The sequence below is a fragment of the Panulirus ornatus genome, chromosome 32, assembly GCF_036320965.1.
Source record: "Panulirus ornatus isolate Po-2019 chromosome 32, ASM3632096v1, whole genome shotgun sequence".
NCBI classification, from domain to species: domain Eukaryota; kingdom Metazoa; phylum Arthropoda; class Malacostraca; order Decapoda; family Palinuridae; genus Panulirus; species Panulirus ornatus.
Genome location: NC_092255.1, coordinates 19,093,536 through 19,121,477, shown reverse-complemented (window position 1 = coordinate 19,121,477; position 27,942 = coordinate 19,093,536). Strand labels below are relative to the sequence as shown.

Sequence of the window (27,942 nt, the reverse complement as noted above, 5' to 3'; positions counted from 1 at the left end):
TGGAAAATAAAAAAATTAGGTGCAATGTACGTTTAATGTTTTAATTAAAGTTTAAAGTTTACTTCTGTCTCACTCTTAACCTACAAGGTTTGTACAACTCTTAGAAACAGTACAATTTTATGCATGAAACTTTGGACTTTCAACATCATGCATCAGTAATATCTGACTGAAAAAATATTATGATTAACTGGAACTCAAGATCAAACATGTCATAATGAATGAGATAAAATGAGCTATAATGAGTTTACAGCATACCATGTTACAGTACAGTACACAAATTGAAAATAACAATGCCAACAAAACAATTCCAATCTTGCATCATTAATGAAAAACAATAAAAATCCTGATACCTTAATAGGAAATATAAGTTAACGGGTAAGACCAAGTTATTTCATAAACTTCAATTCTGTTTTCTCTACAGAGATGCAGTACCATTTATGTGTGCTTTGGTAAATGATGCATTAGTACACAAAATTGAGCACTAAGTTTTAAATAAAGCTTTCTAAAGAATAGCCATGAATAACTGCAAAACTTTGGCATTCATATAAAATACTAAATCAATACAAAACATGCAGTCAGCAGTGTCTTAGTGGGAGGTGTCAGATAATATATATACACAGGTACTACTGGCACTAATATAAAGGTACTCTTTTGCCACTGATCAAACTAGAACTGGAACAAATACAGTGCCTTTAAATTCATCAATGCTAATGGTATGAGTCAAATTTCACTGTTAAATTACCACATTTAGTATGACATCATGTCCTTTAGGCACTCTAGCTGTAGCTCAAAAACCATATAGGAATTATACTGTTATACAGAACATAATCTTTATAGTAAAGGTGACCAATCTAAAGAACAGCATGAGAGATGCATTTTCTATATCTGGGTTCCTATTAAGTTTTCTTGTAAAGAATTTGTTAATAACAAAAGTGTATAGTCACATTCCAGTAGATATGTAAGAGCTGGTATATCTTAGTTCCTGTCAAAATTCTCCCATTCCAACATCATGGAAGGCTTTGTAAAAGATTAATCCAGACTATATTTCTAATCTAAGATCTTAATTACTTAATCATTATCATTTTAGTACACTCTGATGATTAATAATGTATTGCATAAATCTTAAACACAAACAACACTGCAATAATATATGTGGCCATTTCAGGCTTAACTGTATTCATGATTACAAAGTATGTTAGTTTGGGATTCCAATTTCTTAAATCATTAGTAAACTGAGTAAGTGCTTTTTTTTCCATTAAACATAACAAATAATCAAAATATATTTCGTCCACTCTCTATATTCAAAAAACTTATAAAGTATACTCTTCCTGAATCACAGTGATATCTCTGTGGTGGAAAGCACTCTGATAATTTTAAATTACTTTACACTGTTAAATGGACACAATCTCAAAAACATTAACTAGTACAGTATCATGCATTTCTTACAATCCAAAACTATCAAATTCTTACCATTACATACAAGCTTCACCCATAAGTAGAACATAGTCTAAAACAGTCATGTATATTCTATAATAAACTTGGAAAACAAAATCTATCTCCTCATTCTTCTTCTTTAACCTCCTCCCAGAAGTTCCATCGGGCCTTTTCTATTGCCTGCCACAGCTCTTCACTCCTCTCAATGTATTCCTTGTTTGTCTTGTTGATATCAATGGGAACATTCCATTCTGATTAAAAAGAAAAATTTAAAGTTTTGAAAAATAAATGTATAAATAACCTAAACTTTCACTTTCTAAAATAATTTCAACATACATCATTTCCTTCAAACTCCTTGACAGTCTATACAAAGTAGCACCATCCATCATAAAAAGATCTTCTTTAAATCTGACCTTTGGTTACCAGTTACTGTGACTTCTACCAAGAGAAGTTCACTTCCTTTAGGTTTTCCCCATTCAAAGTCAAACTTGTCTAACGACCACTGCATTTATCTTCCTCATCACCCCATCCATAAACAGATTAACCAGCTATAGTGACATCAAAAAACCTTGCTGCAGATCATCCTTCTGATAGAACACTTGCCCTCCTCCATTTCTACTCACACATACCTTACTGTCTCCATAAAAACACTTCAATGCATCTAGCAGCTTTCCACTCATATCACTGATTCATAACACCTTCCATACAGCATTTCCGCCAACTGCATTCTCTCGGTCCATAAATGTCATACATAAATCCTTTTCTTTCTCTACACATCCTTCTCTTTCTCAAAATATTTCTCACAAAAATTTTCAAAGCAAACATCTGGCCCATGTAACCTCTACTACTTCTGAAGCCATATGGTCCTCCTCAGTCTGATGTTCTCTGCAAGCAACCACCTGCTCCCATAAAACTAACCATGTGTACTATTTTTCACTTCTATAACCCATGTCTATATTATGGCACTATACAGGCATTCTGCCAGTCCTTACGTATCTCACCCTGGGATATATATGTACACCGAAAATCCTGACTAACCAATTAACAGTGTTACCTCTTCCTTTATATTTCCATACTATTATGAATAGTATTCATTATTGTATAAAGTCTTTTATAAAAGGTAGTTCAATACTTTTCTCATTTTTGGTAAACTCTTTTCACTTGCCATCAGTCTATATAGAGAATCTCTCAAGATATATGGTAATTCTAATAGTACAGTCTGAATTAGCACTTCTAATAGTGCATTCTGAATTAGCACCAGTACAGAGAGAGAAGACGGTCACTCAGTCCTTGGGGGATAAAGTCGAGTGTGACAAAAAAAAAAATTAGTTCTGTTAACCATGAAGGGCACAGAAAGCTAAGTAAATTTCTGAATGTGACTAATGCAGTGTTTGATTTTGTGAACAAGCTGAAGTCTACTAAATCAGCAAACTTAACTATAATTTGGGCAAAAACTCTCACCAACCAGTTAAAGATATCCAAAAAATCAATTATAAAGAAAAAATTCAAATACTGTGCTAGAGATACTTGCCATTATGAAGGTACATTTTCCACAACTAAGATTAAAACTCACAAATATACTCTGTGCTGGAAGTTATGAAAGTGACACACATAAGTAATGGTAACAGACACAGAAGAGGTATAAAGGGAGGGAGTGTGTATTTTGAAAGACTGTCAAATGTGTTACATGACAAGGTGGTGATATCGGGTGCTTGGTTCAAGGTGATACATGGAGCAAGTCATGACGAATGGTTTGGTGAAAGAGAAAAGGTGGTGAGAGCCTTGTGTATGGTGAAGTGTGGTAAAATGGCTAGAGTGGATGTGATTCAGTTAAACATCTCAAAAAAGGGGACAAAAATGTTGTTGATTGGTTAATCACGATTTTCAATAGATGTAGAACCCAAGGAGGGTGCCTGCGGACTGGCAGAATGCCTGTATAGAATCATTATATTAAAGCAAGGGATACAAAAATGAATGCTCAGGTGATAGTCGTATAAGTCTGCCGAATATAACTGAGGAGTTTACGTCAAGAGTTTACGGTATATAAGTGTGTGTGTATGAATAGGAAGAGAGGAAGGTGAGTGGTTCCAGGTGAAGGTAGGTCTGTACCAGGGACTGTGTAATGTCACCAAGGCTCTTTAATTTGTTTATGATGGGGTTGTGAGGGGGGGGGTAAATACAAAGGTCTTGGAGAGAGAGGATGATATGCATCTTGTAGGCCTGGGAAGTGAAACAGTTGTTGTATGGTGATAACACAGCACTAGTGACACATTCAAGTGAGAAGCAGCTGAAGCTGGTGTCTAAGTTTGGGAGTGTGTGAAGGAAGATGACAGTAAAAGCAAGATTATTAGCTTTAGCATTACAAAGGGACAAGTTAAGTGGTGTGTGAGTCTGAATGGAGTAAATTTGGAGCTAATGTTGTGTTTTAGTCACCAAGAAAGGACATTGGCAGCAAAGGGAACCAGCGAAGCTGAAGCAAATCATAGGGTGGGTGATGGGGTAAAAGTTCTGGGAGTATTGAGGAATGTGTTGAAAGGGAGCTCATTAACAAGGAAGGCAAAGATGGGCATGTTTGAAGGTAAATTGGTCCCAATCGTGTTGTATGGATGCAAGGAAGAGGTGGATGCTGTTCGGTGTAATGTACTGAAACCACAGCCCCCATCCACAACATGGCCCCACAGACCTTTCTGCAGTTTTCCCTGACTGTTTCATAAGACTTGGTTCAGTCCATCAATAGCTCATTGTCCCCCTTATACCACACTGCAACAATTTGCTCTATCTCATGCATACCTCACATCCTCCTGCGTGTTTGCATCCCAAACATTCATCTACCACCTCTCCCAGGAGTCCTATCTTTATGGAGATGCTGTAGTGCTGGAGTAAATGACTACTATTCATATATATATATATATATACTATTGTGAATATATTTTTCAAGAGAACTTTGATAACTAACAAGACAAACTGGGATAAAATGCGAGTTTTGAAGAATGAAAAACTGTTTCCCTCTAAGGTAGTGTCCCAAAAGCTATGAAAGAATCTCCTAGGTCTCTGGGGAATAGAAGCCTCTAACCCACTACCTTTTGGTTAGGTTAATGCTTCTAACCCTCTACCTTCTGGTGAGGTTAATATCTCTCACTCTTTACTAGCAAGCCAAACAGCAGTAGCAGCAATAGCTTACTTCATTAGTGCTCACCTTCAATTAAATCACCAGGATAAGCCTACCAAATGGCTTGCTACACCATGTTTTTTTTTTTTTTTTTTTTTTGCCGGTCTCCCGCGTTTGCGAGGTAGCGCATGTTGTACACATCATAATTCTTCCAAACAGGGATGTCACCCAAAACTTCTTAATCCAGAGAAAAGATGACCACAGGCATCTAGACCAAGGAATGGTAACAAAGTGCTAAGCTGTCAAAGACTAATGTAAAGCTCCTCCAAGAAAAACTAGCATAAAAGTATCCTTCTGACATCATGGATCTAACATACAGGTAAGGATGAGCTTAGGAATCCATGCTTTTATTCTTAAATGAAATGCTCCCTCTGACAAGGGTTTCAAACTGCCTAAGCAAACATAAAAAGGTTTCCCCTTGCTAATCCTTGAAGATTTCATGGTATTTTAAGTTCTTCAAAGTAGTCTTCAAAGATGCAACATAAGGTTATTCAAAACCTACATTTTAAACCTCAAAAGCCCAGGTTTAAAAGATTTTTCAAAGATATCATCAGAAATGAGAAGACTGCTTCAGTTGAAGCCAGAAAAAACTTTGTAAGAACACCAAGACCTATAACAATCCCAATTTTGGTTGCATGGAAGGCAAATATTCTCCAGAAGAAAAACAGAGAAGCAATTCCAGGTAGTTCCCAAACAGGTTGAGCCCAATGCCACTGACAGTGGGACCTGAAGGTGTTCTCATTCGAAACAAAACTCTAAATAGTAATACAGGTTGAGCATTCCTAAACCAAAAATCCAAAATCCCAAACTTTTTGAGAGGCGAGATGATGTTCCAAGTGAAAAATCCCACACCTGACCTCACTTGCCCATGCCGGGCTCTGAAGCTCTATTGGCACCAGTATGTTACAAACCATCGTCATTGCCAGACCTACATGCATTATTCACTGTTTTTGCCTATTCTCTGCTCTTTGGTACAAAGATATTTTGAAAATGTCAAAAAGGCTTCCAGAGTCCATCCATAAACAGGATGAAGTGGATATTGCAAAAGTTTTTAACATCAATAGTGAGGCTCCAGATGTTCATTCACTGATCAATAGTGAAACAGCTGAAATGTTTCTGAATCAATTTTTTTTCTTTTTGGTAATTGCAAATCATTATTTTCATGTGAGATCTGAATTTCATCTCCACTTAAAATGCCATGTTTGAGCATAACATGACCAGCAACATTATTGTGTTGAAATTTTTCTGTTAATTTTCATTACATTTACAGCTACCTGTAATTATTATAAATTAAATGCTTAATTGTTTTTATATCTCAAATAAAGCCTAAAAAATAAAATACAGAGTACTATAACCTTTTAATCAAAACACTGCTTCATTGGTGAAAACTGAAAACCTGCAGTTGTTTATTGTTGTTAACGTTTCACAGCCAATACAGGTATTATGCTGATGCTACTGTGCTGCTTAGTTACCCCAAACACATTATTTTTTCATTGTATTAATGCTATCTTATATTCTTTCACTGTGAAGTATTTATGTGAAAAATTGAGAAAATTATTGCTTATCAGTAGCATATAAATTTAGTCTGGAATGAAGGTGATGCCAAACAACCACAGATTGTCCACATGGGTACCTGAAGTTGTGACACTTGAGCTTTCTGATGGCTTAGTGTTACACAAACTTTGTTTCATGTGCAAAACTATCAAAAATATTGTATAAATTACCTTCAGGGTATGTGTATAAGGTGTATATGAAATATTAATGTTTTTTGTGCTTAGACTTGGGTCCCATCCCCAACATATCTCATTATGTACATACAAATATTCCAAAATCTGAAAAAAATAAAAAATACGAAACACTTCTGGTCCCAAGCATTTTGAATAAAGGATACTCAACCTGTACTCAGAAATCCCAGAATAACCTGAAAATTAAGGAACAGTTGAAAAGATACCAAAACTGACTGATATTTTCTGAGAAAACATAAAAACATTAAAAGGGGCAAGCATTTGTCCTTTCAAGTGTATGGGATGGTGAAGGTAGGATTCATGTCTACCTGGGGTTAAACAGAGACTGAAGACTTTTGTGGAGATATGAACATTCTGTTCTACATGAGCCAGTGTTCCAATTGAGTGATGTGATGTTGCGGTCTGTTGATGCCTGAGATTCAACAGTCTACATGTCTGCATTAGGGAGGATTTTTACACTACGGGGTGCATTAGATAATGGAAAGTCATGTAAGATGACACTGCAAAGGATAGGAGAAAGAACTTCTCCTTAGGGAACTCCAACATAGAGCTTAAGGGTTATCAACATAGAGCTTAAGGGTTATAAAGGAGAAGCCTCAGTGAGTGACTCTGGCATGGCAGCCAGCTATGAAGTTAGCCAACCACTTTTGTGTGAGGTTGTATCAGGGAACACTCTCAAAGGCTTTGCTGATATTTACTGCTACTATTATTGTGTGGGAGTGGGGGATGTGGTTGGCTGAAGCAATCTAGGATGTGTTGTGAGAGATTTGTATTCAATATGGTTGTGGAGAGACTGGGTCTAAAACCATGCTATGCAGGTGAAAATGGAATTTCAGTTTGATTCTGTTGCAAATATTCTTAACGAGTATGCATCTTGAAAACAGTAGTGATACAGGGCAACATGAAGAGGGAAAGTTAGGTGGTTTGGTTGATGTCAGGATGTGTACTATGTTAGTAAGTTTCAGGTGTTTGGGATTTATAGTGCAACCAAGAATGGTTGAGGACATCTGTAAAAGCCTGGATTGCAACAGGGCCAAAGTGATTTACAAATACACAAATATACATATAAGTGTTAATCCAATCAAAAGAGTAATTTATCCTTCTTAAAGTCAAAAGATGGTATATGGTTTTGGCACTCTAACTAACAGTAGACCAGGACTAACCTTCAAGCTGAGAAATATATGTTAATGGAATTGAATACCTAGACAAACTGTTCAAAAACACTTTCAAGACCATATACACTCAACTGGCGTATGGCTCCCACTAGAAGCAAGCTTATAAAAGAGAGGGGAGTTGGGGTACATCTGACAGGCTACGAGACCTGGGCGGTGACTGCTGACTAAATGGAAGCACTCCCTTTGTGGGATATTGGTGTTATCACTGTTCGGCTGGTTAGCGAAGGTGAGAGTTATTAACCTCATCAAAATATAAGGAGTTTGAGGCTTCTGTGCCCCAATGGCTGAGAAATTCTGTCGCAGTTCATAGGATTTACTGACCCTAGAGATAAAATACTCCCCTACAGTTAGTAGATGGAATTAAATATGTACATGGTGCATCATTACAAATACATTGGTATTAACTCACATGATAAATGTGGCTGAAAATTACTTTGAACTTAACTTTCAAATATCAAAGTCAACTTCTATATACCATATGTGTTTAGGATGATGATACGGCAGGCCTGCCTCATTAACCTTTGTGAAGTAGCCTCTAATGTCAAGTAAATGAGTATATGGATACTTGATGTTTCATTAGCTACTCAATATCATTAAGTGACTAAAGTTAGTATTTTCTTGAGTTTGATCAGTTGAACATTTGTATGCATATAGCCAAAGACAAAATATACAATTCATAAAAGTGTGGGAGATGTCCTGTTGCTTTTGCCTTATACCACAACAACTATAAAATAGATAGTTATATATGGCAGGTCAAAGTAGCAGTCTATGGACGGAAAGGACAGCAGCCAAAACCACTAATAATTGCATATATGCAAAGGGGGTATCTTAAATTTTTTTTATATAGAACACTGCATCATCTCAAAGGTAGATTTTGAAACAAGTATAAACTCATAATTTTCTGACTGAAAATCCATAAGCATGTACAAGCCTATCTGAGGAGCCCCTGTAAAATGTACTGGTTAAATCAAGCACAATAATTTATGTAATATTCTACAACGCTACAGATATCACATAAATATTTTCTAATAATATCCAGAGGTTCAACATAGTTGGATATTGACATGCATAGTAGTGACAAATGAAAAGAAAGCAACATAAAAAATCAAGAAGTGCTTATATTAATTTGGATGTCCATGTTTCACTTTAACATACTCAACATGGGTTGCAGATGTGCATGAATGAATCTAGATAGTATTTTCATCTGATTTACTCATAATGAAGTATATGAAAGAATTTTATGATAGATATAAAACTTTAACAGAAACCCTAACAAATCAACCAAATACTGCAAAAGCAAACAGATTATGATTTTTTTATGCTAAAGTGTAAACATGCTCATTATCTATGAAAACGTCCCATTTTAGCCCCAATTCACAGAAAAAGAAGTGGAAACACAACAGTTAAAAAAAAAAAAGCATCCTGTCTGGTCATTACATTAAATATTCAAATAATACATGCTTCACTACATTAATGGTAAACACCACCGTCATACAACTTCACTAAGAAAGTATCATACAAACTTTCAAAACAGGAATTAATTTCATTTTTTAATATATAACTCACACCTTAGGGGATACATTTATACAGATGGAGAATGAAGTCTTGAACAAGCTAATATGAATAATGATTATGACACTTAGATTCTGTCTTAAACAAAGGGTCATTACCATTCTTATTATTTGTACCATTACCCAAGTCAAATCTATAACTTCTTGATTAAACTAATTAAACAAAACAAAAAAATTGATTAAACTTTGAAGCCCAACATGCATTTCACAACAGGCTAATCACTATAATGCCTATGAAGCATTTATTTGTCAAGTAGTTAATGCATGCACTTTTTTCCTCTTTTCTTTTTAAACCTAAATGTCTCTCCTGCCTTAGTAAGGTAGCTTTAGTAACAAACAATGAACTCATTTGCACACATCCACTCCGGTTATAATGTATGATAGACTAAGTTCAGAACCTAGCATCCAAAGCCAAGCCCACAGGCGACTCCACAGTTACCTTGACTGCTTCATATTTCATGGTATAGTCCAATAACAGCATGTCACCTCCCTTATGACAAATCACTCCAATTCATTCCATCCCATGCAAACCTCTCATCCTCCTGAATGTTTAGGACCCAGTAACTTAAACCCTCCTTCAGACCATCCTTTATCATAGGGACTTGAAAAAATTGAAAATGCTGGGTGAATAACTACAATTATTGCAATGCTTTATGTTTTAATTCAAGAACAATACAAGTTACATTTTAACAAAGTAAAATTCAATTCTGTAATAATTATATCAGCAAAGTAAAATTCAATTATGTAATAATTATATCAGGAAATAATGATACCCAAAGACTGCATTATGCTTTGCTCTTTCTGCACTGTGATAAGCTATTTTCAAAAACTACATTGTAATATAATGCTATGTCAGTACAAACATTTGCAAAGCTTTAATATACCTACTGTCTGGCCCCTCTGTCATAAAGAACTGGTGGCTGGAGGCAAATAATTTTGTGAGTAACATCTGTGAAAGGATCAAGGGCATCTTAAACAAACCAAGAAGAAAGAGAGGGATTTGAAAACTTAACTGAAAATCTGACCAGTCCACATTAGTAACATTTACTTCTTTAGCATTTCAATTTTAGTAGGATACAAACTTTAATCTTCCTACATACTTATTTATACATTAAATATAAAAAGCTGATTAAAAACACCAATGAAAAAGTATTATGGAAAGTGGCTTATTCCATACCAAAAGACAGTCTGGATAGCTATACATACCCCTTCCCATTGTGAAATCTCAATCAGGATGAATTCCCTTTAATATTACCATTACTTACCAACAGGTTCAAAATCTTCTTTGGAAGAATCTTTAGAATCTCCACTGCCTCCCTCAATACCACTATTGTAGTCACCATACGAAGAAGCATAAGGATCATAGTAGGTGCCATAATTTTGCCAGGCAGCATAATTGTTCCAGTACTGTTCATAATACTGGCTGTAGTCACCTCCCATGTGGTTCCTGAGGAGTTAAGTTGAAATTTGCACTTTTAGTCAAAAGCAGAGGAACACTAAAAGAAAAATAACCAAGACAATGAACATAAAATGAAAGAAGCTTCATCCTCCTTTGTGAGGTAGTATCTGGGACATATATGGTTAAGCTGTCATGTATAATACACTGAAACCAGAGTTTATCATACATACAAAGCCACACAAAATATTCCATGGTTTATCTTGACTGCTTTATTTGCCCTGCTTCATATTACACAGATTCTTAGCACCTTTCATATGGTATTTCTGCCAATCCAACCACGCACTTTCTCTGGACCCAGATATGCCATGTATAATTCCATCTCTCTCCAAGAATTTCCCACATGATCTTAAAGCATACACCCAGTCAACGTATCCTCTACCTCTCCTGAATCCACACTACTCCTTCCCAATCATATATACTGTGCATTCCTTTACCCTTTCCAACAGAACTCTCCCTTACCTGCTAATTCCTTTCCTCCCTTACCGGGTTATTCAAGCATTCACTCCCCCATCCCCTTCCATTGCCTTCTATATAAGGGCATTATACATGCATTCTGCCAGTCCTCAGAAACCTCGACTTGTGCCACACAAACATTCAGTAGTGCAACTAACCAAGCAAGAATGCTGTCAACCAAATCAAAATGAGCAAACTGCAATATCCTGTTACTTTGTGACACTTCATCGTATATAAGGCTCTCACTAAATCTCTTCTTTTCACAGTACTTTCTCAGTACTTTCACTGGACTTTCTCATTTTGCATGCCACCTCAACCTAAGCAAACCACATGTTTTTCTCCATAAAGGATTACCTAGGACTCTGGTACAGTGACAGCCTATCAGACATAAACTCCTAAAACACCATTCAAAACTCCTCACTCTTAACAAAAACCAACATAAAATATACAACTCCAACTGTGCAAAATAATTGTACTACTCCTAAGAACCCCACTAACACAACAGACATTTTACAACTTAAACAATGGCATTATCAAAAACAAGAGGGAGAAAGAAAATGAGAAAGACAGAGGTGCTCAACCTACTGACCTAAGCATGCAGACTTCCACACAGATCAATCCTCCCTCCCTCCCTCCTATAAGTACACAACCCTAAAACAAGACATATTACCATATAAAGTCTTCATATTCACAGGTGCATGTACACTTCACAATCCCAATCTATCCTTTCACCCACACTATTCTTTATCCATTCTATCCATGCTCTGTAATACCCTCCCATACTCTTGGTGATAGCAGAATTGCAGTAAGTAAACATATGTGCTTATAACAAATTCACAGGTACAATACCAATCTTTTCTAAGAACATAACCCTCCGTATAAGTGTGACTAGTGGCTTCAGAAAATGAACCTCTGAGGAAAAATCCCTATATTATTTTTTCTGTTCCCACTTTGAGTGATACACAAGATGATTTTCAGGCCCCTACTCCTGCCTCTCTATTGCCTTCTATGATATGCTGAGGGTATGACAGAAGTATTCTTTTTTTCCCTTGTCTATGGCTATGAATAATCACAAATGAATTGTAAGTGCATGAAATCTGATTTGAAAGAATCAAGTAGAAGCTATGAAGTGTATGCTTTGCTTATGGATGTGGAATTATAAGTATAAAATGAAGAGTGAAAAAAGGAAGAATGACCACAAATGGAGACTGAATGATGGCAAAGGAAGACTCATCCTGTAAAAATGCAAACTTTATACAAGTATAAAGGGTATGACAGGTTATTCTGATAGAGTGACCTGGAACTAAAAGACTGGAGAGTCAGGAATGAGAAAATTCAAAGGGAATACACAAGTCCAATGGTATGACAGTTTATAGAAATGTGGAACAATAGTAAGGAGCATTTAGCCAGGGCATCAGATAGAAACATTAGGTAAAAGTAATAGGCAGGAACATTAGGCAGGAGCATTAAGTAGAAGTAGTCAGACAGAACATTAAGTAAGAGCCTCTGCAAACACTGCACTACAGTTGCACTCAGCCAGTGGCCTGTTAAGGGCAAGGCACTAAAGGCTAAAAAGCAGCACTGGAGTAAACTAATCATGGCCATCCCCTTGAGGGAGTTCCAGGTGGGAACAGGCATCAGAGATAGAGATGGATAATAGGAACAGGAAATGAAGACACAAATGAGGAATGAGGGAAAAGATTCATGAAAAAAGTGAACACAGAGTAGTGTAATCAAAGAGGCAAAGACAGAGACATTCACACTCATAACTGTGTAAAATATCAATGACAATTTCTGATGAAAAAAAAATCACAGCAGTATGTAAATACCACACAATTTGCTTTGAAATAAAAAGTACAATATACCACTTACATTCCTGGGTAATGTTGCTTCTTTGGAACAGCATAGCTCACTTTTAGAGGTTTTTGACCAAGCCCCTTGAAGCCATTCATGTGAGTAAGGGCATCTTTGTATTCATCCTCTGAATAAAATCTCACAAAAGCAAATCCTTTACTTTGTCCATTTGGGTCATATATCACTGAAAAAGAAAAACCTTTAATTACTGATGAAAATATGAAAAAGCAACGAGATGACCCTGAGATTGAGATTGACTTTTCTCCAACATAAAAGCAGTAAAACAATGAAGATAATGCCAAAAGAAAGCATGAGAATGGAAAGGTGAAGCTGGACACAAGATTTCCATAATAAGAATGTGAATCAGTTATATGTTATCTTCACAAGGTGATGCCATAAAATCCAGCAATGGCTGTGAAAATCAAAGACTGGATGTTACTTTGTTAACAAGCAAATTAGTATGAAAAAATGTAAGCTACATGTAAATGTCTTGTGAAATCACCATTAAGTGTATCATTGAATTTAGTTGTCTGTAAAATGAAATTAAGCCTAGAAAAAACAAATATAATTTTCCCATACAGTGCCTACACAGATGACAAGCATTCATGCTACCAACTCAGGCTCTTTCCTATCTGCTGAACCATAAGGGATATCATACTACTATTTTGGGCATTTTTTGTGATGTAAGAAAGAGACAAATTCAAAAGGAAGTTTTTTTTTCATACCAATTAGGAAATTCTGGATCATATCTGTAAGTTGACGGTTAAGCACAGGATGATTTTTCTCTAACTCCTCTTCCTGATTCCAAAACTATTAGGCACATAACCTTCATAAACTTATGATGCTGAACCATACTGCTAGTAAAGTTAATGGAGCACAGAAGATACAGGATCACTCTGTTTACATTTAAGCTGAGATGGGAAAGTTCAAGGTTTACATGAAAAAAAACCATGTCGAGTAATCTACTTCATACAAGGTTAGAATCATGAAGGGAAACTACCATGGCCAAAAGCTTCTGTAAAGAACACTTATATGAAGGAAAAGTGTTACAAACTTCATTCTTTTCATTAAAAAGTAAAGAGAAAAACTCTAAACTTCCTTAATATGATACAAAAGATTTTTCGGAACTTTTCAGAAAGACCCAAAAAGATTACTAAACCACCTTGTATTGTCTCTAAGCAGAAGGATGTACATTTAGTTAAAGATCAGCTGCTAACCCTTCAATGCTGAGCAACAGAAACAGTTCCTCACACATTTGAAAAAAAAAAAAATCTTCAAATTCTGTTTTCCATTATAAGATGAAAGAAATGTACCAACAAAGGACATGTACAAAAATGTGAGTAAGCAAATCTTACACACAGCTGCAATACAACACTGAAGTACAGGTGCATATCCCCAAAGGAGTTTACAATAAAAGGTGGAGGAGGATATGCTCATCTAAATTTTCTTTCCCACATAATAAAATGAGGGAAATACACTTAAAATACAGAAAATGTATAACTTATATGGCCTGTAGTAAAACCATGAAGTGTGTGTGTAGATCCCCTTTAGGGTGGTGGAGGATTGGTGGTGTGTATTCATTCAAATTTTTGTTTTCCATTACAAAATGAAAAAAATACATGGCTATGTACATAAACGTGAGCTAAATATTACAGAATTGTTCTCATTGAAGGCTCTCTTCCCTTCCTTCCTGCCTCATATAACATTTTATGCCTTATGGTTTTACATATTCCAACCGACTCAACAGGAATGCTTTCCTCTGTTGAGTAAGCTGCGGCTTTTTCAAAAGGTATGCAACTTGTGTCTGCCATCTATAAAATAAGCATCTTTCATATTCTTGTCCTAACCTTTGAAGTTTTTTCCTTATTGGTAAGTGTCTACTGCATGTTTGGAGTGCCTCTGCAGTTATAAATTTGACCTTCCACAACTGTTTAAGATAGTAATGTCACACCAATTTCACAGTATCTGTGAAAAGGGAATTCAATGTATTATACAACTTGGTTCCACTGTTTGTTAACAAAAAGGGAACTCATCACTCAGTTTATATCATTCTCTTTTAAGCAGTTGTTCTGCACTACTTCCTGTGGGATCCTTTTCTAAAGCTGATTCTCAGCCACTTCTACATTATGTGTGACAGGCTGGTATCTCTTGGAAAGATTACATTTGGAATCAGGTTTCCAAGGTTACTGACAGTTTTTTATATATATTTTATGAGTTTCTATGGTCTTCCACCTTAAGGATTACAGATAGGGAAATAACCATGTTCATGTTTTCAGTCTTCACAGATAACACCTCTACACACAAGGAAACTATTAAGTGAATCTTTAATGTACAACCATCCCTAACTCCCCAATATGTCTTTCCAACTGCCATATTTTCATTATCTGTAATCCTCGATGCAGACCTGACTGTCAGTGATATCTTTAATTTGAATGTCCAAGAAGCCTGCAAATACTGTATTTGTCAGTAAATTAGCCATTCATTAAAGGGATTTGTTATGTTTGTACAATTAAGTTCCATATGTTCAGGTGCCGGAGAGATGTTATGTTTCTTGCTACCAAACTGTCAGTGGGATTCTATGTAGAGTGCCCTGTTCTTCTCTGTTCCAGCTGCTGTGCTGGTTGAGATCTTGTTGTACTTGGAAGTGTTTTCAAATCCTTCATTACTTTCTAAAGGGCAATAAGGGTCAATATTCCCTCTGGGTGTTCTGTCTTCATTATTTCCTATGTTTGTACCTAAAAAAAAGGCAGTGTTTGTCTGGCCTGAATTCCGCTGGTAAGTCTGAAGTTCATCCTGTTTGTCTTGAAGTGTCCCGCTGTCTCTACTGCATAATGATCCTGAAGTACTGATTAAGGCAACTTCATTCAAGTCTGTTACAGTATGGTAGATTCTACATATCATGAAAAGGGCAGATGCCTTCATTAAGTATGTTGATACATCTCATGCGGTGCTGACATCTACAATATCACCCAAATTATCTACCTGGATTGTAAACTCCATATTCCCAGCACATGATACATAAATCTGAAAGTGTATAATTTGCCCCCCTTTTAAGAAGCCATGTCTTCCTTTGCTCATTCTCTTTGCTTTTTGCATCTACGTCTGCTACTTTCCACAAGGTTCTCCTTTCCTTCCTATCTACATCTAGGTCTACACCAGATGAGATCTTTTTGATCTCCACTATGTTGGTTTAACTTTATCTCCTCATTTAGCTCCTCTGTAACTGCTCCATTTCCTATATACTTTCCTACTGCATTCTTTCATATGCTCATATCAAATGTACTTATGTTTTCTCTTGTATCATCAACCATACTGTGTGTTACAGAGGCTTGGTAGGTGGTGATGTCAACTTCTACGACTTGAGGGTAATGACTCAAATTTTCTCTAATGGGTATGGAAGTGTTTCCTACAGTGTACCTGTATAAATGCACAATCAATTGTCTGCAGGGTAAAAAAAAAAAAAAAAAAAAAAAAAAAAAAAAAAAAAAATCACTAAAAGTAGCTTTTACTCTCTTGGAATCTACTACACAGCAAATACACCAGGTCTGGCAATTCAGGCATGTGGTGCCTTGAAGTCGTCCGTTACGTAAATTTTCACATTTAAGTACATTTTTCCTTTATTTTTGGTATTATTTTTTCCTTTATTTTTGTCATCTTTTACGTGTTTATTCTATTTTTCATTATCATCATCCCTGAGGATAAATGTAAGAGAATACTAGCCTTGTATATTGTGTGTGTCATAGATGGCAATTAATCAAGAGGGACTTGAATGATGGGCTGGAAATCCTTCCCTCCAGTACCATCAACTTCTAAAAGCAAGAATACGAGCCAAGCAAGGATTGTCCCCTCAAAGGTTCATAATAATCTTTCAATGTTCATCATGTTACCTTTCTTAGTAAATTTGTGTTGCCAAACATTTAAATATATTCATCTAGCATCTTTAACTCTATTTCCATAAACATGGAGTGGATCTGATGCTAAGCCTTTCACTTCACTCATACTTATTAATAGCCCATGTCCAGTAAGTTAAGTCAAATATTTCATTGGCCGCTACCAAATCTAATATAATTGACTGAAATTTCTGTATATACCATCCTGCTCTAGGAATGGTATTCAAAATGCTGGATTAAATACAAAATTATTCAAAAATGACTGCTAACCTTTTGCTGTCTTTATACTGTTGTATCTGCTGCCAAACGTCTTGTAAAGGGCAAAGTCATCAACATCTGGGGTGAGGTCTCCCACCCAAAGAGAATATTCTTTATCTGTATTGTTCCCTCTTGTGCTGCTATGATTCAGTTTAAACCGAACAGGCTGGTAGAAATTAGAGTAATGATTAAATACAGCAAAAGTTCACAATGGGAATCATAGCAAAGAACTAAAATTAAATTCACAAAAGAAAATTAACAATGAAAGTTCTATTACTATGTGTACACTTATCTTTGCTTATGAAGAAAGTGTAGCAGTTTTCTAGATGTCCAACTGTTATATGAGGAACAATAACATTGTAAGCAACACTAAAAATACACTATGAGGGCATTACTGTAAACAGAATTATTCCACCTCAGTTCTATTCTTTGTATACACTCAGAGAAAAAATAGACCTGCAGCTTTTTCATAAAGAAATGTCATATAAGAGAAAAGTTCTCTACAAATCCTAGGAAATTCATGAACAAAATTGAGTAAAAATTTCACTACAGAGGTACAAGTCTATTGGGTTTGTGGCAAGGGTGTGTAATGGCACCATGGTTGTTTAAGATTTTTGTGAGGCAATGCATCTTGAGTGGAACAATCTATAACTTAATTTCTTAGAACATTCTGTGCATTGCATACCAATAACCAGAGAGAAAGCTTGCCCTTACATTTTTCTATGAAACAGCTTATAACGAAGTGTTCCTTTCAAGCACATCTATAATCAACATAATGCTACATTACTCTTTGCACTCCAACAATGCACAAATGAACCACCAGGAGGACCTAAACAAACTCTCCTTTGACAACTTATCCATTCAGATAACATTCTAACTCACCAATCCAAATCATACAGTCACTGAAAAAATATTAAAAAACAACAGGGAAGCTGACTGGCCAGCATTCATACAGCATATCAGATCCAAGCTTCTAGACTTCACCTTAGCTAATTTCCAACCCTTGCACAATGCCATCTCACACTTCATCAAAACCACCAAAAATAACAATAAAAGGAACATTCCCATAAGTTGCAAACCTCATAAAGCAAAGACACATGCCATAAACCAACCTAACCACTAAACAGGACATTGACAAAAAAACTACTCATCAGCTGCTCATCAACATTTCATCCCAAGTGACATTTAAAATCCTATTATCAAAACTTAAGAACATTCCTGCAACTGGTCTGATAATGAATCAAGCCCTCATGTAAAACACTTTGGCCCATCTCCAATCCAATTACGTACAAATTTCTTCAATAGCTCCAGACTACACAACAAAATCCTAAACTTTGGGAAACTTTTATAAATATAATCCATCCTGAAACCCTATAAGCCATCTAACTCCCCTGCTTCCTATCAACATATGTCATAACCATCATCATTATCCAAACTCCTTAAAAAACTGATCCACAACAAATTCAAGTAAAATGTCACAAATAGCATGGCATAAGACCCAATCACTCCAATACTACTCAATGCACAGACCCTAAACACTCCTCCTAATCCAACCAACCACTACTCCACAAATGATTGTTGCAATAGATATCAACAAAGCATTTGACACTATCATCCAACCCATCCTCTCATAAACAATACTTGACACCATCCTCCACAAAAATGACAGCAAGCCACAAAGCCAGTGTAGTTCAAAAAGGCTTCCCCTAAACCCCTAAAATCTACAGCAATTCTTTCTCCAACATTCAAAAAGCTTCCCCCAAACCCCTAAATTCTACAGCGTTCTTTCTCCAACACTCTTCAACCTCTTCCTTCATGACCTCCCATCACTTCCTGCAGACCACAATGAGAAAGTCTTCTCATTCGCAAATGACCTCACAAGCAAAATACAATGATACTTCGCAATCAACAACAAACATGCAAAATTACCGTATATACTCATGTACAGTTTAAGTTTTTAAGACCAAATCTGTAGGCAAAAGAATTAGGAGGTTGACCAATACACGGGTAATAAGTTTCGTTAGGTTGAAATCTGTCCATGATGGGAAGGGCTAGGAGCAACTTTTAGCTTCAGACATAAAAACATTTACCAGTTACAGCCAGTAAACGATGGAAACATAGAATACATTCCAATTAATGATTAAAAGTACCGTAACATTGTATTATATACAAACTTGTTATATTTCTGGAAAATAGGAAGCGAGACAATAAGAGCATTAACACAATTTCAACGCACAGTAAGATCAAAGGCTGCATAGGAAGGGCCAATGCAAAGGAAAAGCCTCTACAACCAGGGCTCTGCAGTATCAGATAGAGCTGCTAGACGGTACATGTTTTTTTAAATAATTTTCAGTTAAAAAGCTGTTACATCACAAGTATATTCTACCATAACTGTGCCTGAATGAATAAAAAAAAATTCTCAAATATAAAGTAGTTTTGCTGAAATGTGATGTATTTCAATGTAAAATAGGATAAAATATATGATGAAAACAAAAGACTTTACCTAACCTTCTGATGTTCAAGAGATGTTACTCGTCTTTTTAATAGTTTTTGGTTAAAATACTGTTATGTCACAACGATATTCTATTCATACTGTGCTTGATATAATACATATACATAAATGTAATATTTTGCTGAAATGACACAGGTATTACAATGGAAAGTGGGATAAAATCACGATGAAAACAACTGACCTTCACTTTCTTTTGTTGTTCCAAAATTGTTACCATGATCACTTTTCGAATGATTTACAGTTAAAAAAATTGTATTACAATAACATGCTATCCTAATTGACTTGAATGGAAATATAATTTTTTTGGCTGAAACTACCTGCATTTCAGTGTAAAGTGCAGTAATAATAAATGGTGAACAATTTGCCTTTGGCACTTGGTGTTTCAGGATCAGCAAACCTCAGTTAATAGGATATAAAGTGTTTTTCAGAGAGGATTTTCTTAAATGAGTTTATATATCATAAAATATGGTGCTTTATTACCCTAATTTGTTGTTACATTACCCTCAAAAACTTGTGTCAACCTATACACGAGGCATATCATAAATTAATAATTTCTTGGCCAAAAATCAAGGGTCAACCTATACACACGGAAGACTTACTGATGAGTATATTGAGTATATCACACAATTAGAGCATTGGCTCACTCAAAACAGAATGTCGGCTTCCCTAGAGAAATCTAGTGTCACCCTCTTATCCCCAAACAAATATGAATCAAACATGGACCCTCCCATCTCACCATATTCAACCACTCCCTATCAAAAGAACTCCAATAATACTTGGTATTACAAACACACAAAATCTACTACCCACAACAAAAGACATTCAATACTTACACAATGAAACAAAAATACTTCCAATACAAGGAGGAAGAGTAAATATAATGATTCTACATGGTACAAAGCTCTTTAAATCTGGTCAGATATCAAAAATGTCAAATCTGATTTTTTATTACAAGTTCTAAAGGGCTCTGTTATACTTTCATTAAAGTGTTACAGATCTATTTTCTTAACCCATAAATAATTATCTTTAAATCTGGTCAGATATCAAAAATGTCAAATCTGATATTACAAGCTCTAAAGAGCTGTTATACTTTCATTAAAGTATTACAGATTTATTTTCTTAACCCATTAATAATTATCCCTGTGATAAATACAATAATTCAGTATTCAAATCAATTCAAAATTTGCAGATAACCCAAACGTTAAGGAAAACATACCAAGGTAGACAAAATTACCAAAACACTTATTTGTCTTTCCCACTTTAGAGAGAGAGAAAGAGGCAATATCAAGAACAAATGAGACATGGTCTCATTTGTACTTGTACAATAACCTCTAGCAGTCATGTGTAATGTACAGAAATACAGATATCATATATTAAAACACTCTTACTTATGCCTAAAAAATAGTTCAACTGACACCTAATGCTGGGGGTACAAGCTAAGTTTTGAAAGAAAGATATAGTGATTTTCTCGAGGGCTCTCTTTTCAAATCCATGGCTACCAAAACCAAATTAAATAAAATCCTGAAGTACAGTAGCAAACAAAATTCAGCCTGGTTAAGGCAAACTTTGGGTGACTGACTCAACAACAACAGGAGGTGGGCTGAATAAATACAGAATCCTCACACACATGAGCACTCTGTATGTAAAAACCTTCAGAATCTGGGGTGTGGTTGAGGACATCATTCAAAGGTGTTGACATTTTGTTTAAGTGGTACAATACAGAATCTCCCATACACAAGAACTCTGTATGTAAAAACCTTCAGACCCTGGGGTGGGGTTGAGTTCATCATTCCAAGGTGCTGACATTTTGTTTAAGTGGTACAATTAATGGCATGTATTATTTTATTCTTGAAATAGGAATATATGCCAAACCTAGACCAAATAGAGTCCTGGTTTGGGAGGATACAGGTTTTTCTCCTAAAACCATCAATATGTCCCCACACCCTTGCACACCAATTAATCTAAGAAGGGGAGGATACTCATCCTCAAACTTTACTATTTCATCAAATCTAATCTACTTTCCACTGTTAATGGCAAGCAAGAGCGAGAGTTCTAAGCAAACCCTTCCCCCCCTCTCTTTTTATCCCAACGGGAACCTAATCTTCCCATCCTGAGGGAGTACTTTATCATAAAAATGAACTCACCAGTTGACTGTGAGGAATCACTTTTCCATTAAGCTTATATGAACTCACCGGTTGACTGTGAGGAATCACTTTTCCATTAAGCTTATGCATAGCAGTTAGAGCTGCCTGGTCTGAAGAAAAGTTGACAAAGCAATATCCAGCTGGGTGACCTGTATATCTGTTTTTCATTACCTAAAACATAAAGCATCAGAAATTAACATAAAATACTGTATACCTTTTATCAGCTATATGCTCATAATACCCATGTTATCACTATGATTATATCAAAATAAAATACATGTAAAAATATGTGATATTTTTACAACTAAGGGAAGCCAATGATAAATCCATGGTAAGTTAGACAAAACATTTTTTTGGAGAAAAGATAAAAGTTATTCAACATAAAGTTATTCAATACTATCTGGATGATTAATGGTTAATGATAATGATATGGGCATGATGCACATGTGACCATGTAAAAAATAATGCCAAACTTAGAGCTTTTGATATATTGCAGGATTAGCTAAAAATATGCATTATATATCTCCAAAAGCTGCCTTTCATTTTATATGAAGGAGGATTAGAGCTGCCATAATAATGGACAGATTAGTAAAACATCAACAATGAGCATGAACAAAATTACTCTGCACAATAACATTCATAATGTAGAAGATGGTAATCTCTTAACAATCAAAATAGAGGAAGTAATGTATTTACCTTCACATTTTGCACATTCTCTTCACCTAAGGCTCTGAAAGCAGCAATAATGAAGGTTTCATCCATATAGTCTGCTAGCTGTGAAAGTAAAAACAAAAAGGTGCATTAGTCTTCAAGTACAACTTGTTCTTAAAGTAATGAGCACATTAGATATCTTCCATTTCAGTAACAACTGCTCAATCTCGAGGTAGCGAGGTAGCGCAAGGAAACAGACGAAAGAATGGCCCAACCCACCCACATACATATGTATATACATATACGTTGTCCACACACGCAAATATACATACCTATACATCTCAACGTATACATATATATATATAGACACACAGACATATACATATATACACATGTACATAATTCATAGTCTGCCTTTATTCATTCCCATCGCCAACCCGCCACACATGAAATAACAAACCCCTCCCCCCAAATGTGTGCAAGGTAGCGCTAGGAAAAGACAACAAAGGCCACTTTCGTTCACACTCAGTCTCTAGCTGTCATGTAATAATGCACCGAAACCACAGCTCCCTTTCCACATTCAGGCCCCACAGAACTTTCCATGGTTTACCCCAGATGCTTCACATGTCCTGGTTCAATCCATTGACAGCATGTTGGCCCCGGTATACCATATAATTCCAATTCACTCTATTCCTTGCACGCCTTTCACCCTCCTGTATGTTCAGGCCCTAATAATTCAAAATATTTTTCACTCCATCTTTCCACCTCCAATTTGGTCTCCCACATCTCGTTCCCTCCATCTCTAACACGTATATCCTCTTGGTCAATCTTTCCTCACTCATTCTCTCCATGTGACCAAACCATTTCAAAACACCCTCTTTTGCTCTCTCTACCACACTCTTTTTATCACAACACATCTCTCTTACCCTATTATTACTTACTCGATCAAACCACCTCACACCACATATTGTCCTCAAACATCTCATTTCCAGCACATCCACCCTCCTCCGCACAACTCTATCCATAGCCCATGCCTTGCAACCATATAACATTGTTGGAACCACTATTCCTCCAAACATACCCATTTTTGCTTTCCGAGATAATGTTCTCGACTTCCACACATTCTTCATCGCTCCCAGAACTTTCGTCCCCTCCCCCACCCTATGATTTACTTTCACTTCCATGGTTCCATCTGCTGCCAAATCCACTCCCAGATATCTAAAACACTTCACTTCCTCCAATTTTTCTCCATTCAAACTTACCTCCCAATTGACTTGTCCCTCAACCCTACTGTACCTAATAACCTCGCTCTTATTCAAATTTACTCTCAGCTTTCTTCTTTCACACTTTACCAAACTCAGTCACCAGCTTCTGCAGTTTCTCACACGAATCTGCCACCAGCACTGTATCATCAGCAAACAACAACTGACTCACTTCCCAAGCTCTCTCATCCACAACAGACTGCATCCTTGCCCCCTTTCCCAAAACTCTTGCATTCACCTCCCTAACAACCCTATCCATAAACAAATCAAACAACCATGGAGACATCACACACCCCTGCCGCAAACCTACATTCACTGAGAACCAATCACTTTCCTCTCTTCCTACAAGTACATATGCCTTACATCCTAAATAAAAACTTGCCTCCCACTCCATACATTCTTAATACCTTCCACACAGCATCTCTATCAAGATACAAGAAAGAAATATAACAGTTAAGCTGATATACAACGAAGAGACGTACCTAAGATGCCATTTAGTAAAAAAGTGACTAAGTAAAACTATCTAGGAGCTAAAATTACAGTAAACATATAAAAATTACAGTAATCGGCTGAAGGGAATCATACACCGCCACACCGCATCATCTGTTTTTTGACAACTGATGTTATTTTCAGTGTTTCATCATGGGTGTGACTGATATATTTTGACTAGAATATTGAACATCAAGATAAATCCTTGATTCTAGGGAAGTTAGCTGATTTTTTTTTGATCAGTTTTGTTGATCTTTGACCCCACAATTTCCTTAATATACTACTATTGCCTACCTAATATTATTCAGTAAAATGTACTCTGCAGCAGTTAGTTCATTCTCTAAACACTGTTCTAGTATTACAAAACAAAACAGGTGACATCAGTTCAGGGATGCACATATTATGTTTTTGGGATGTTGGAACTACTTTTATAGGCTCACTGTTTGGTGAAAAAAAGAGGAATTAAGAGGGTGGGTTTCATTCACACTTATTACTTATCAACTTTTGATAATAAATAACCAACAGAAAGAATAGTAATGAAGGAGAGGAAAAGTGCTAGTAAGTAAAATCCTATATAAAATCTATGAAAAAAATCCTCAGATATGCTAAAGATGAAATGTGCAGTCTAACACATTTCCCTTGTTTTGAAGGAGATGCAACTTTGGGTATCTTGTGTATGGTTTGAGAAGTAATCAAAGTCATAGATGATTTAATTGGAATTTACTAAAAACATGAGAAGAGTTGACACATTTATAAATATATTATGCTACCTTTCTTATAGGATCCAAAAGCTTTACTTCAAATCATTCTGTTCCTGATACGTATTGAAACAAGCTCTGTTTAAAGTCGTAGATGCCTAACAGCATCCTGAAAGTAATGTTGCTTAAGTGCCAAGCCCTGAGCACATTACCATCCTGCAAATGGCTGACAGCTAACATCCCTCTGTTGCTTAGTTCATATTCTAAAGAAATTTGTTCAGAATATAATTTAATCCCATTTTGAAGGAATATAATCCTTCCTGGTCTGTAAACATGTTTGTCTGAAAAGATTTCTAAGGTCAAATTAAGGCTTAAGGAAATTGAATTACACACCAAATAATTTTCTATAAAATCAAAGCAAAATAACAAGTGGATGTTGTTTTCTACTGTCTATGACACTAAATTTTAGGGGCATTGCATGTAAGTGTAATGTCCACGCAAATTCCTTCTAGGATACCGTTATCTTTCTGTGGCTGGCAAAAATAACCAAGCATACTAACCTCTCACAGCTTATAACATATGTCTTGGAACAAAATGACACAACTAAAAGTGTCCCATTCAATTTGAAACATGTAACTACTGGAATGTTTTTGGAAAACTCCAATGACATCGTCTATGCATTCCACAATCCACTGATAACCCTAACAAGAATGTGTATCCTCCAAAGCAGGGAAGATTAGTCAATGTTTGACTGAACATTCATCATTAGCACTCTGAAAAGAATGTTATATTGTTCTCAAATAATTTAGATTACTAATTTTCTACCATACATTTCCCACTCACCATAACCCTCCTCGCTACTGAGTTAATCAGTATCAAAAGATAAAATTATCAATGAAAAACCACTAATTTTCAATTCCTATTTCTTGCTATATGAAACAAAGGTTCCTGGATAACAGAACCAAGATCCCAAAGGTTGAACACGTGGGTCCCCACACGAATACATCTCCGCAAAATCACTAAACAAATAAAGCTAACTTGAACGAGAAGGTAAACTGTCCATTATCAGATTTGGTTTGGGAAAGAAATAACAAGAAATTTCGAAAAAGTGCTCTAAATAACTGAAACATTTATCAAATACACAAAATCCAAATAGTCTTAAATTCACCAGATACCTTTGCCCTGAAGAGCCCTGTTCTGTAAAGAATTGAGACTGACAGTCACGCTTCTCATCAATGAATGTTTTGAATTCTTTAGCAAACACAGCATTAATAAGATAGTAAAGGAACCATATCACTTAAATTCATGTTAAATATTATTCGAAACAGCTTACATCACCCATCCATAAGGCCCCCTCTCGCGCCATTCTGGTTATTTCCACGTAATACAATGATAACACTTCCTGCTGGCCAGTTATCCAGCCGTGTTTGTTGTGGCGCTCCACTCTCTACCCTTCGCCTCCCTGACGTCACATGGCGTTGAAAATTGCACATCCAGCGACCCGCTTTCCCTTACAATTGTTATTATAATGTTGAAAATACTATTATAATTGCATTAGAACTACCGATATGAAGTCAAAAGAAATATGTAATGCTTTCGTAGGTATTTTTTTTAAGTAGGGGATCCACAGAACATTAAAATTACCTATCACTTGATGTCAAGGTGGTCGAATATAATGGTTCTTCTACATCATGGCTGAACAAGTATTTTAATAAATCATTACAATAGATATGCCTATCCATGTATGCATGTTTTTCGTCTATCATTTTCAATTTGATCCTCCCTCCCAAAGTATCCGACGGACTATATTCGATAAGAATATATTTTCTGTTCATACTTCTCTATAAAACTTCCCAACCATTATACTGACTCCCTATCATTCAGTGTTTCTTCATATTTATTTTCCGTTCAGTTGATGCATCGGAGGGTGTGGTGAGAGCTTTCTGCTTCACTAACCTGTCTTCATCTATCCTGAAATGGACGGTAGGATCCCATTCTTGTTCTGTAGATAACCATGTCAGACTTAGCAGGTCTCTGCTAACTGTCTTTCCAATGCACCCATGCCTTGCAATCGGCAAATTACTTACGTATTAGGCAATCTGTTATCGATTTTCCATACATCGTTAGCAGTTATTTACCGGTTTTACTCATGATAGGACTATACCCTTGCGTGACTTGTCATTTATGGGCTCTTTTAGGTGGATGGATATGTTGTACAAGATGTAAAACATTATTTGTGGTTTCCTGTATAATTAACTGAGAACGATGGTGGTTTGTTTCTTGACTAAGGTGTCCTCAAACTTTAGTCATTCGTGAATTTGCTCCTTATTTGTGTTTATATTTTCTGTGAACTCCCTTACATTTAGCATTCATTATCCTCCACATATTCTGCTCACACGTAAATTCGATAGTGGGGTTTCCAGTTATCTTACACTGCTGAGAGCTCACTTCTTTCCAAACACTGCGTATCAGAAAAGGATGAATGTCAATCTTTTATTGATAGAGGATATGCCTCTATTTTCACATGTACCTTCCGCGCCACGTAGTTGTGTTTACGTGGATGTATGGTTGATGGTCAGCGATGCTATTTTGGTCCTTCAGTTTTGAAATCTTACTATACGCTTACTTTTCCATAACTTTCCTTCTGTATATCTTTAAATAGTTAAGTTAAAATGATACACTCAATGGGTCACTCAAGCCTTTCCTGTCCCCGTGTGGGATACAATGTACCGACTTCCAAAGGTGAACATATGGGGCACGTGTACCTAAAGCTATCTAAAATTCCTAACTACGGTTGTATAAGCTACGAAACTTTAACCTACAGTATCTGAATGTTTACACATTTCAATCGTTTTGTTGGTTATGATATAGAATAATTGTAGAGATGATTCCTGAGCAGACCTGAAGCAAATGCGACAGGCACGTTCTCTTCGTCGTGAGTGGGAACGCTACCATGACTCACCCATCCCAGGTAAACTGAATAAAAGGATAAAGGTTGGGGACCATGAGTAAGAGTACAGAATCTGCCCTGGATTATAGACGTCCGGCTTACATAATAATGGTGGACACGATTTTTGTATAGCCTTGATGTTTTGTTTATGTTGGTGAAATGATAACCAAAGTTCATTTGCAATGTAAAATAAATGCCACTAAGATTAGGTAGAGTGAGATAAAGACG

The 27,942-nt window shown here is 36.1% G+C and overlaps 1 protein-coding gene across 2 annotated transcripts; it reads right to left on the bottom strand.

Moving 5' to 3' along the window:
- Positions 1–20: 20 nt before the first annotated feature.
- On the bottom strand, positions 21–26,250 carry Secp43 (tRNA Selenocysteine associated protein). 2 transcript variants are annotated; one of them, XM_071681081.1, is made up of 7 exons: positions 26,098–26,250; positions 22,361–22,438; positions 21,713–21,835; positions 17,021–17,174; positions 12,879–13,044; positions 10,360–10,541; positions 21–1,685 (listed from the first exon to the last, which is right to left on the bottom strand). In XM_071681081.1, the coding sequence occupies exons 1-7, from the start codon at positions 26,128–26,130 to the stop codon at positions 1,561–1,563; spliced, it is 861 nt and encodes a 286-aa protein (XP_071537182.1). In that variant the 5' UTR covers positions 26,131–26,250; the 3' UTR covers positions 21–1,560. The 2 variants fall into 2 exon arrangements, with proteins under 2 accessions (XP_071537182.1, XP_071537183.1); XM_071681082.1 differs by lacking the exon at positions 21–1,685 and adding an exon at positions 9,733–10,043.
- Between the last annotated feature and the right edge of the window lie 1,692 nt (positions 26,251–27,942).

Excerpts from the sequence above, each read along its gene's own strand:
- Secp43 (XM_071681081.1), bottom strand. The coding sequence starts at position 26,130 with ATGGCGCGAGAGGGGGCCTTATGGATGGGTGAT. Across the intron at positions 21,836-22,360 it reads AGAATGTGCAAAATGTGAAG|GTAATGAAAAACAGATATAC; the intron begins GTAAATACATTA and ends TTTATGTTTTAG. Across the intron at positions 1,686-10,359 it reads AGAAGATTTTGAACCTGTTG|AATGGAATGTTCCCATTGAT; the intron begins GTAAGTAATGGT and ends CTTTTTAATCAG.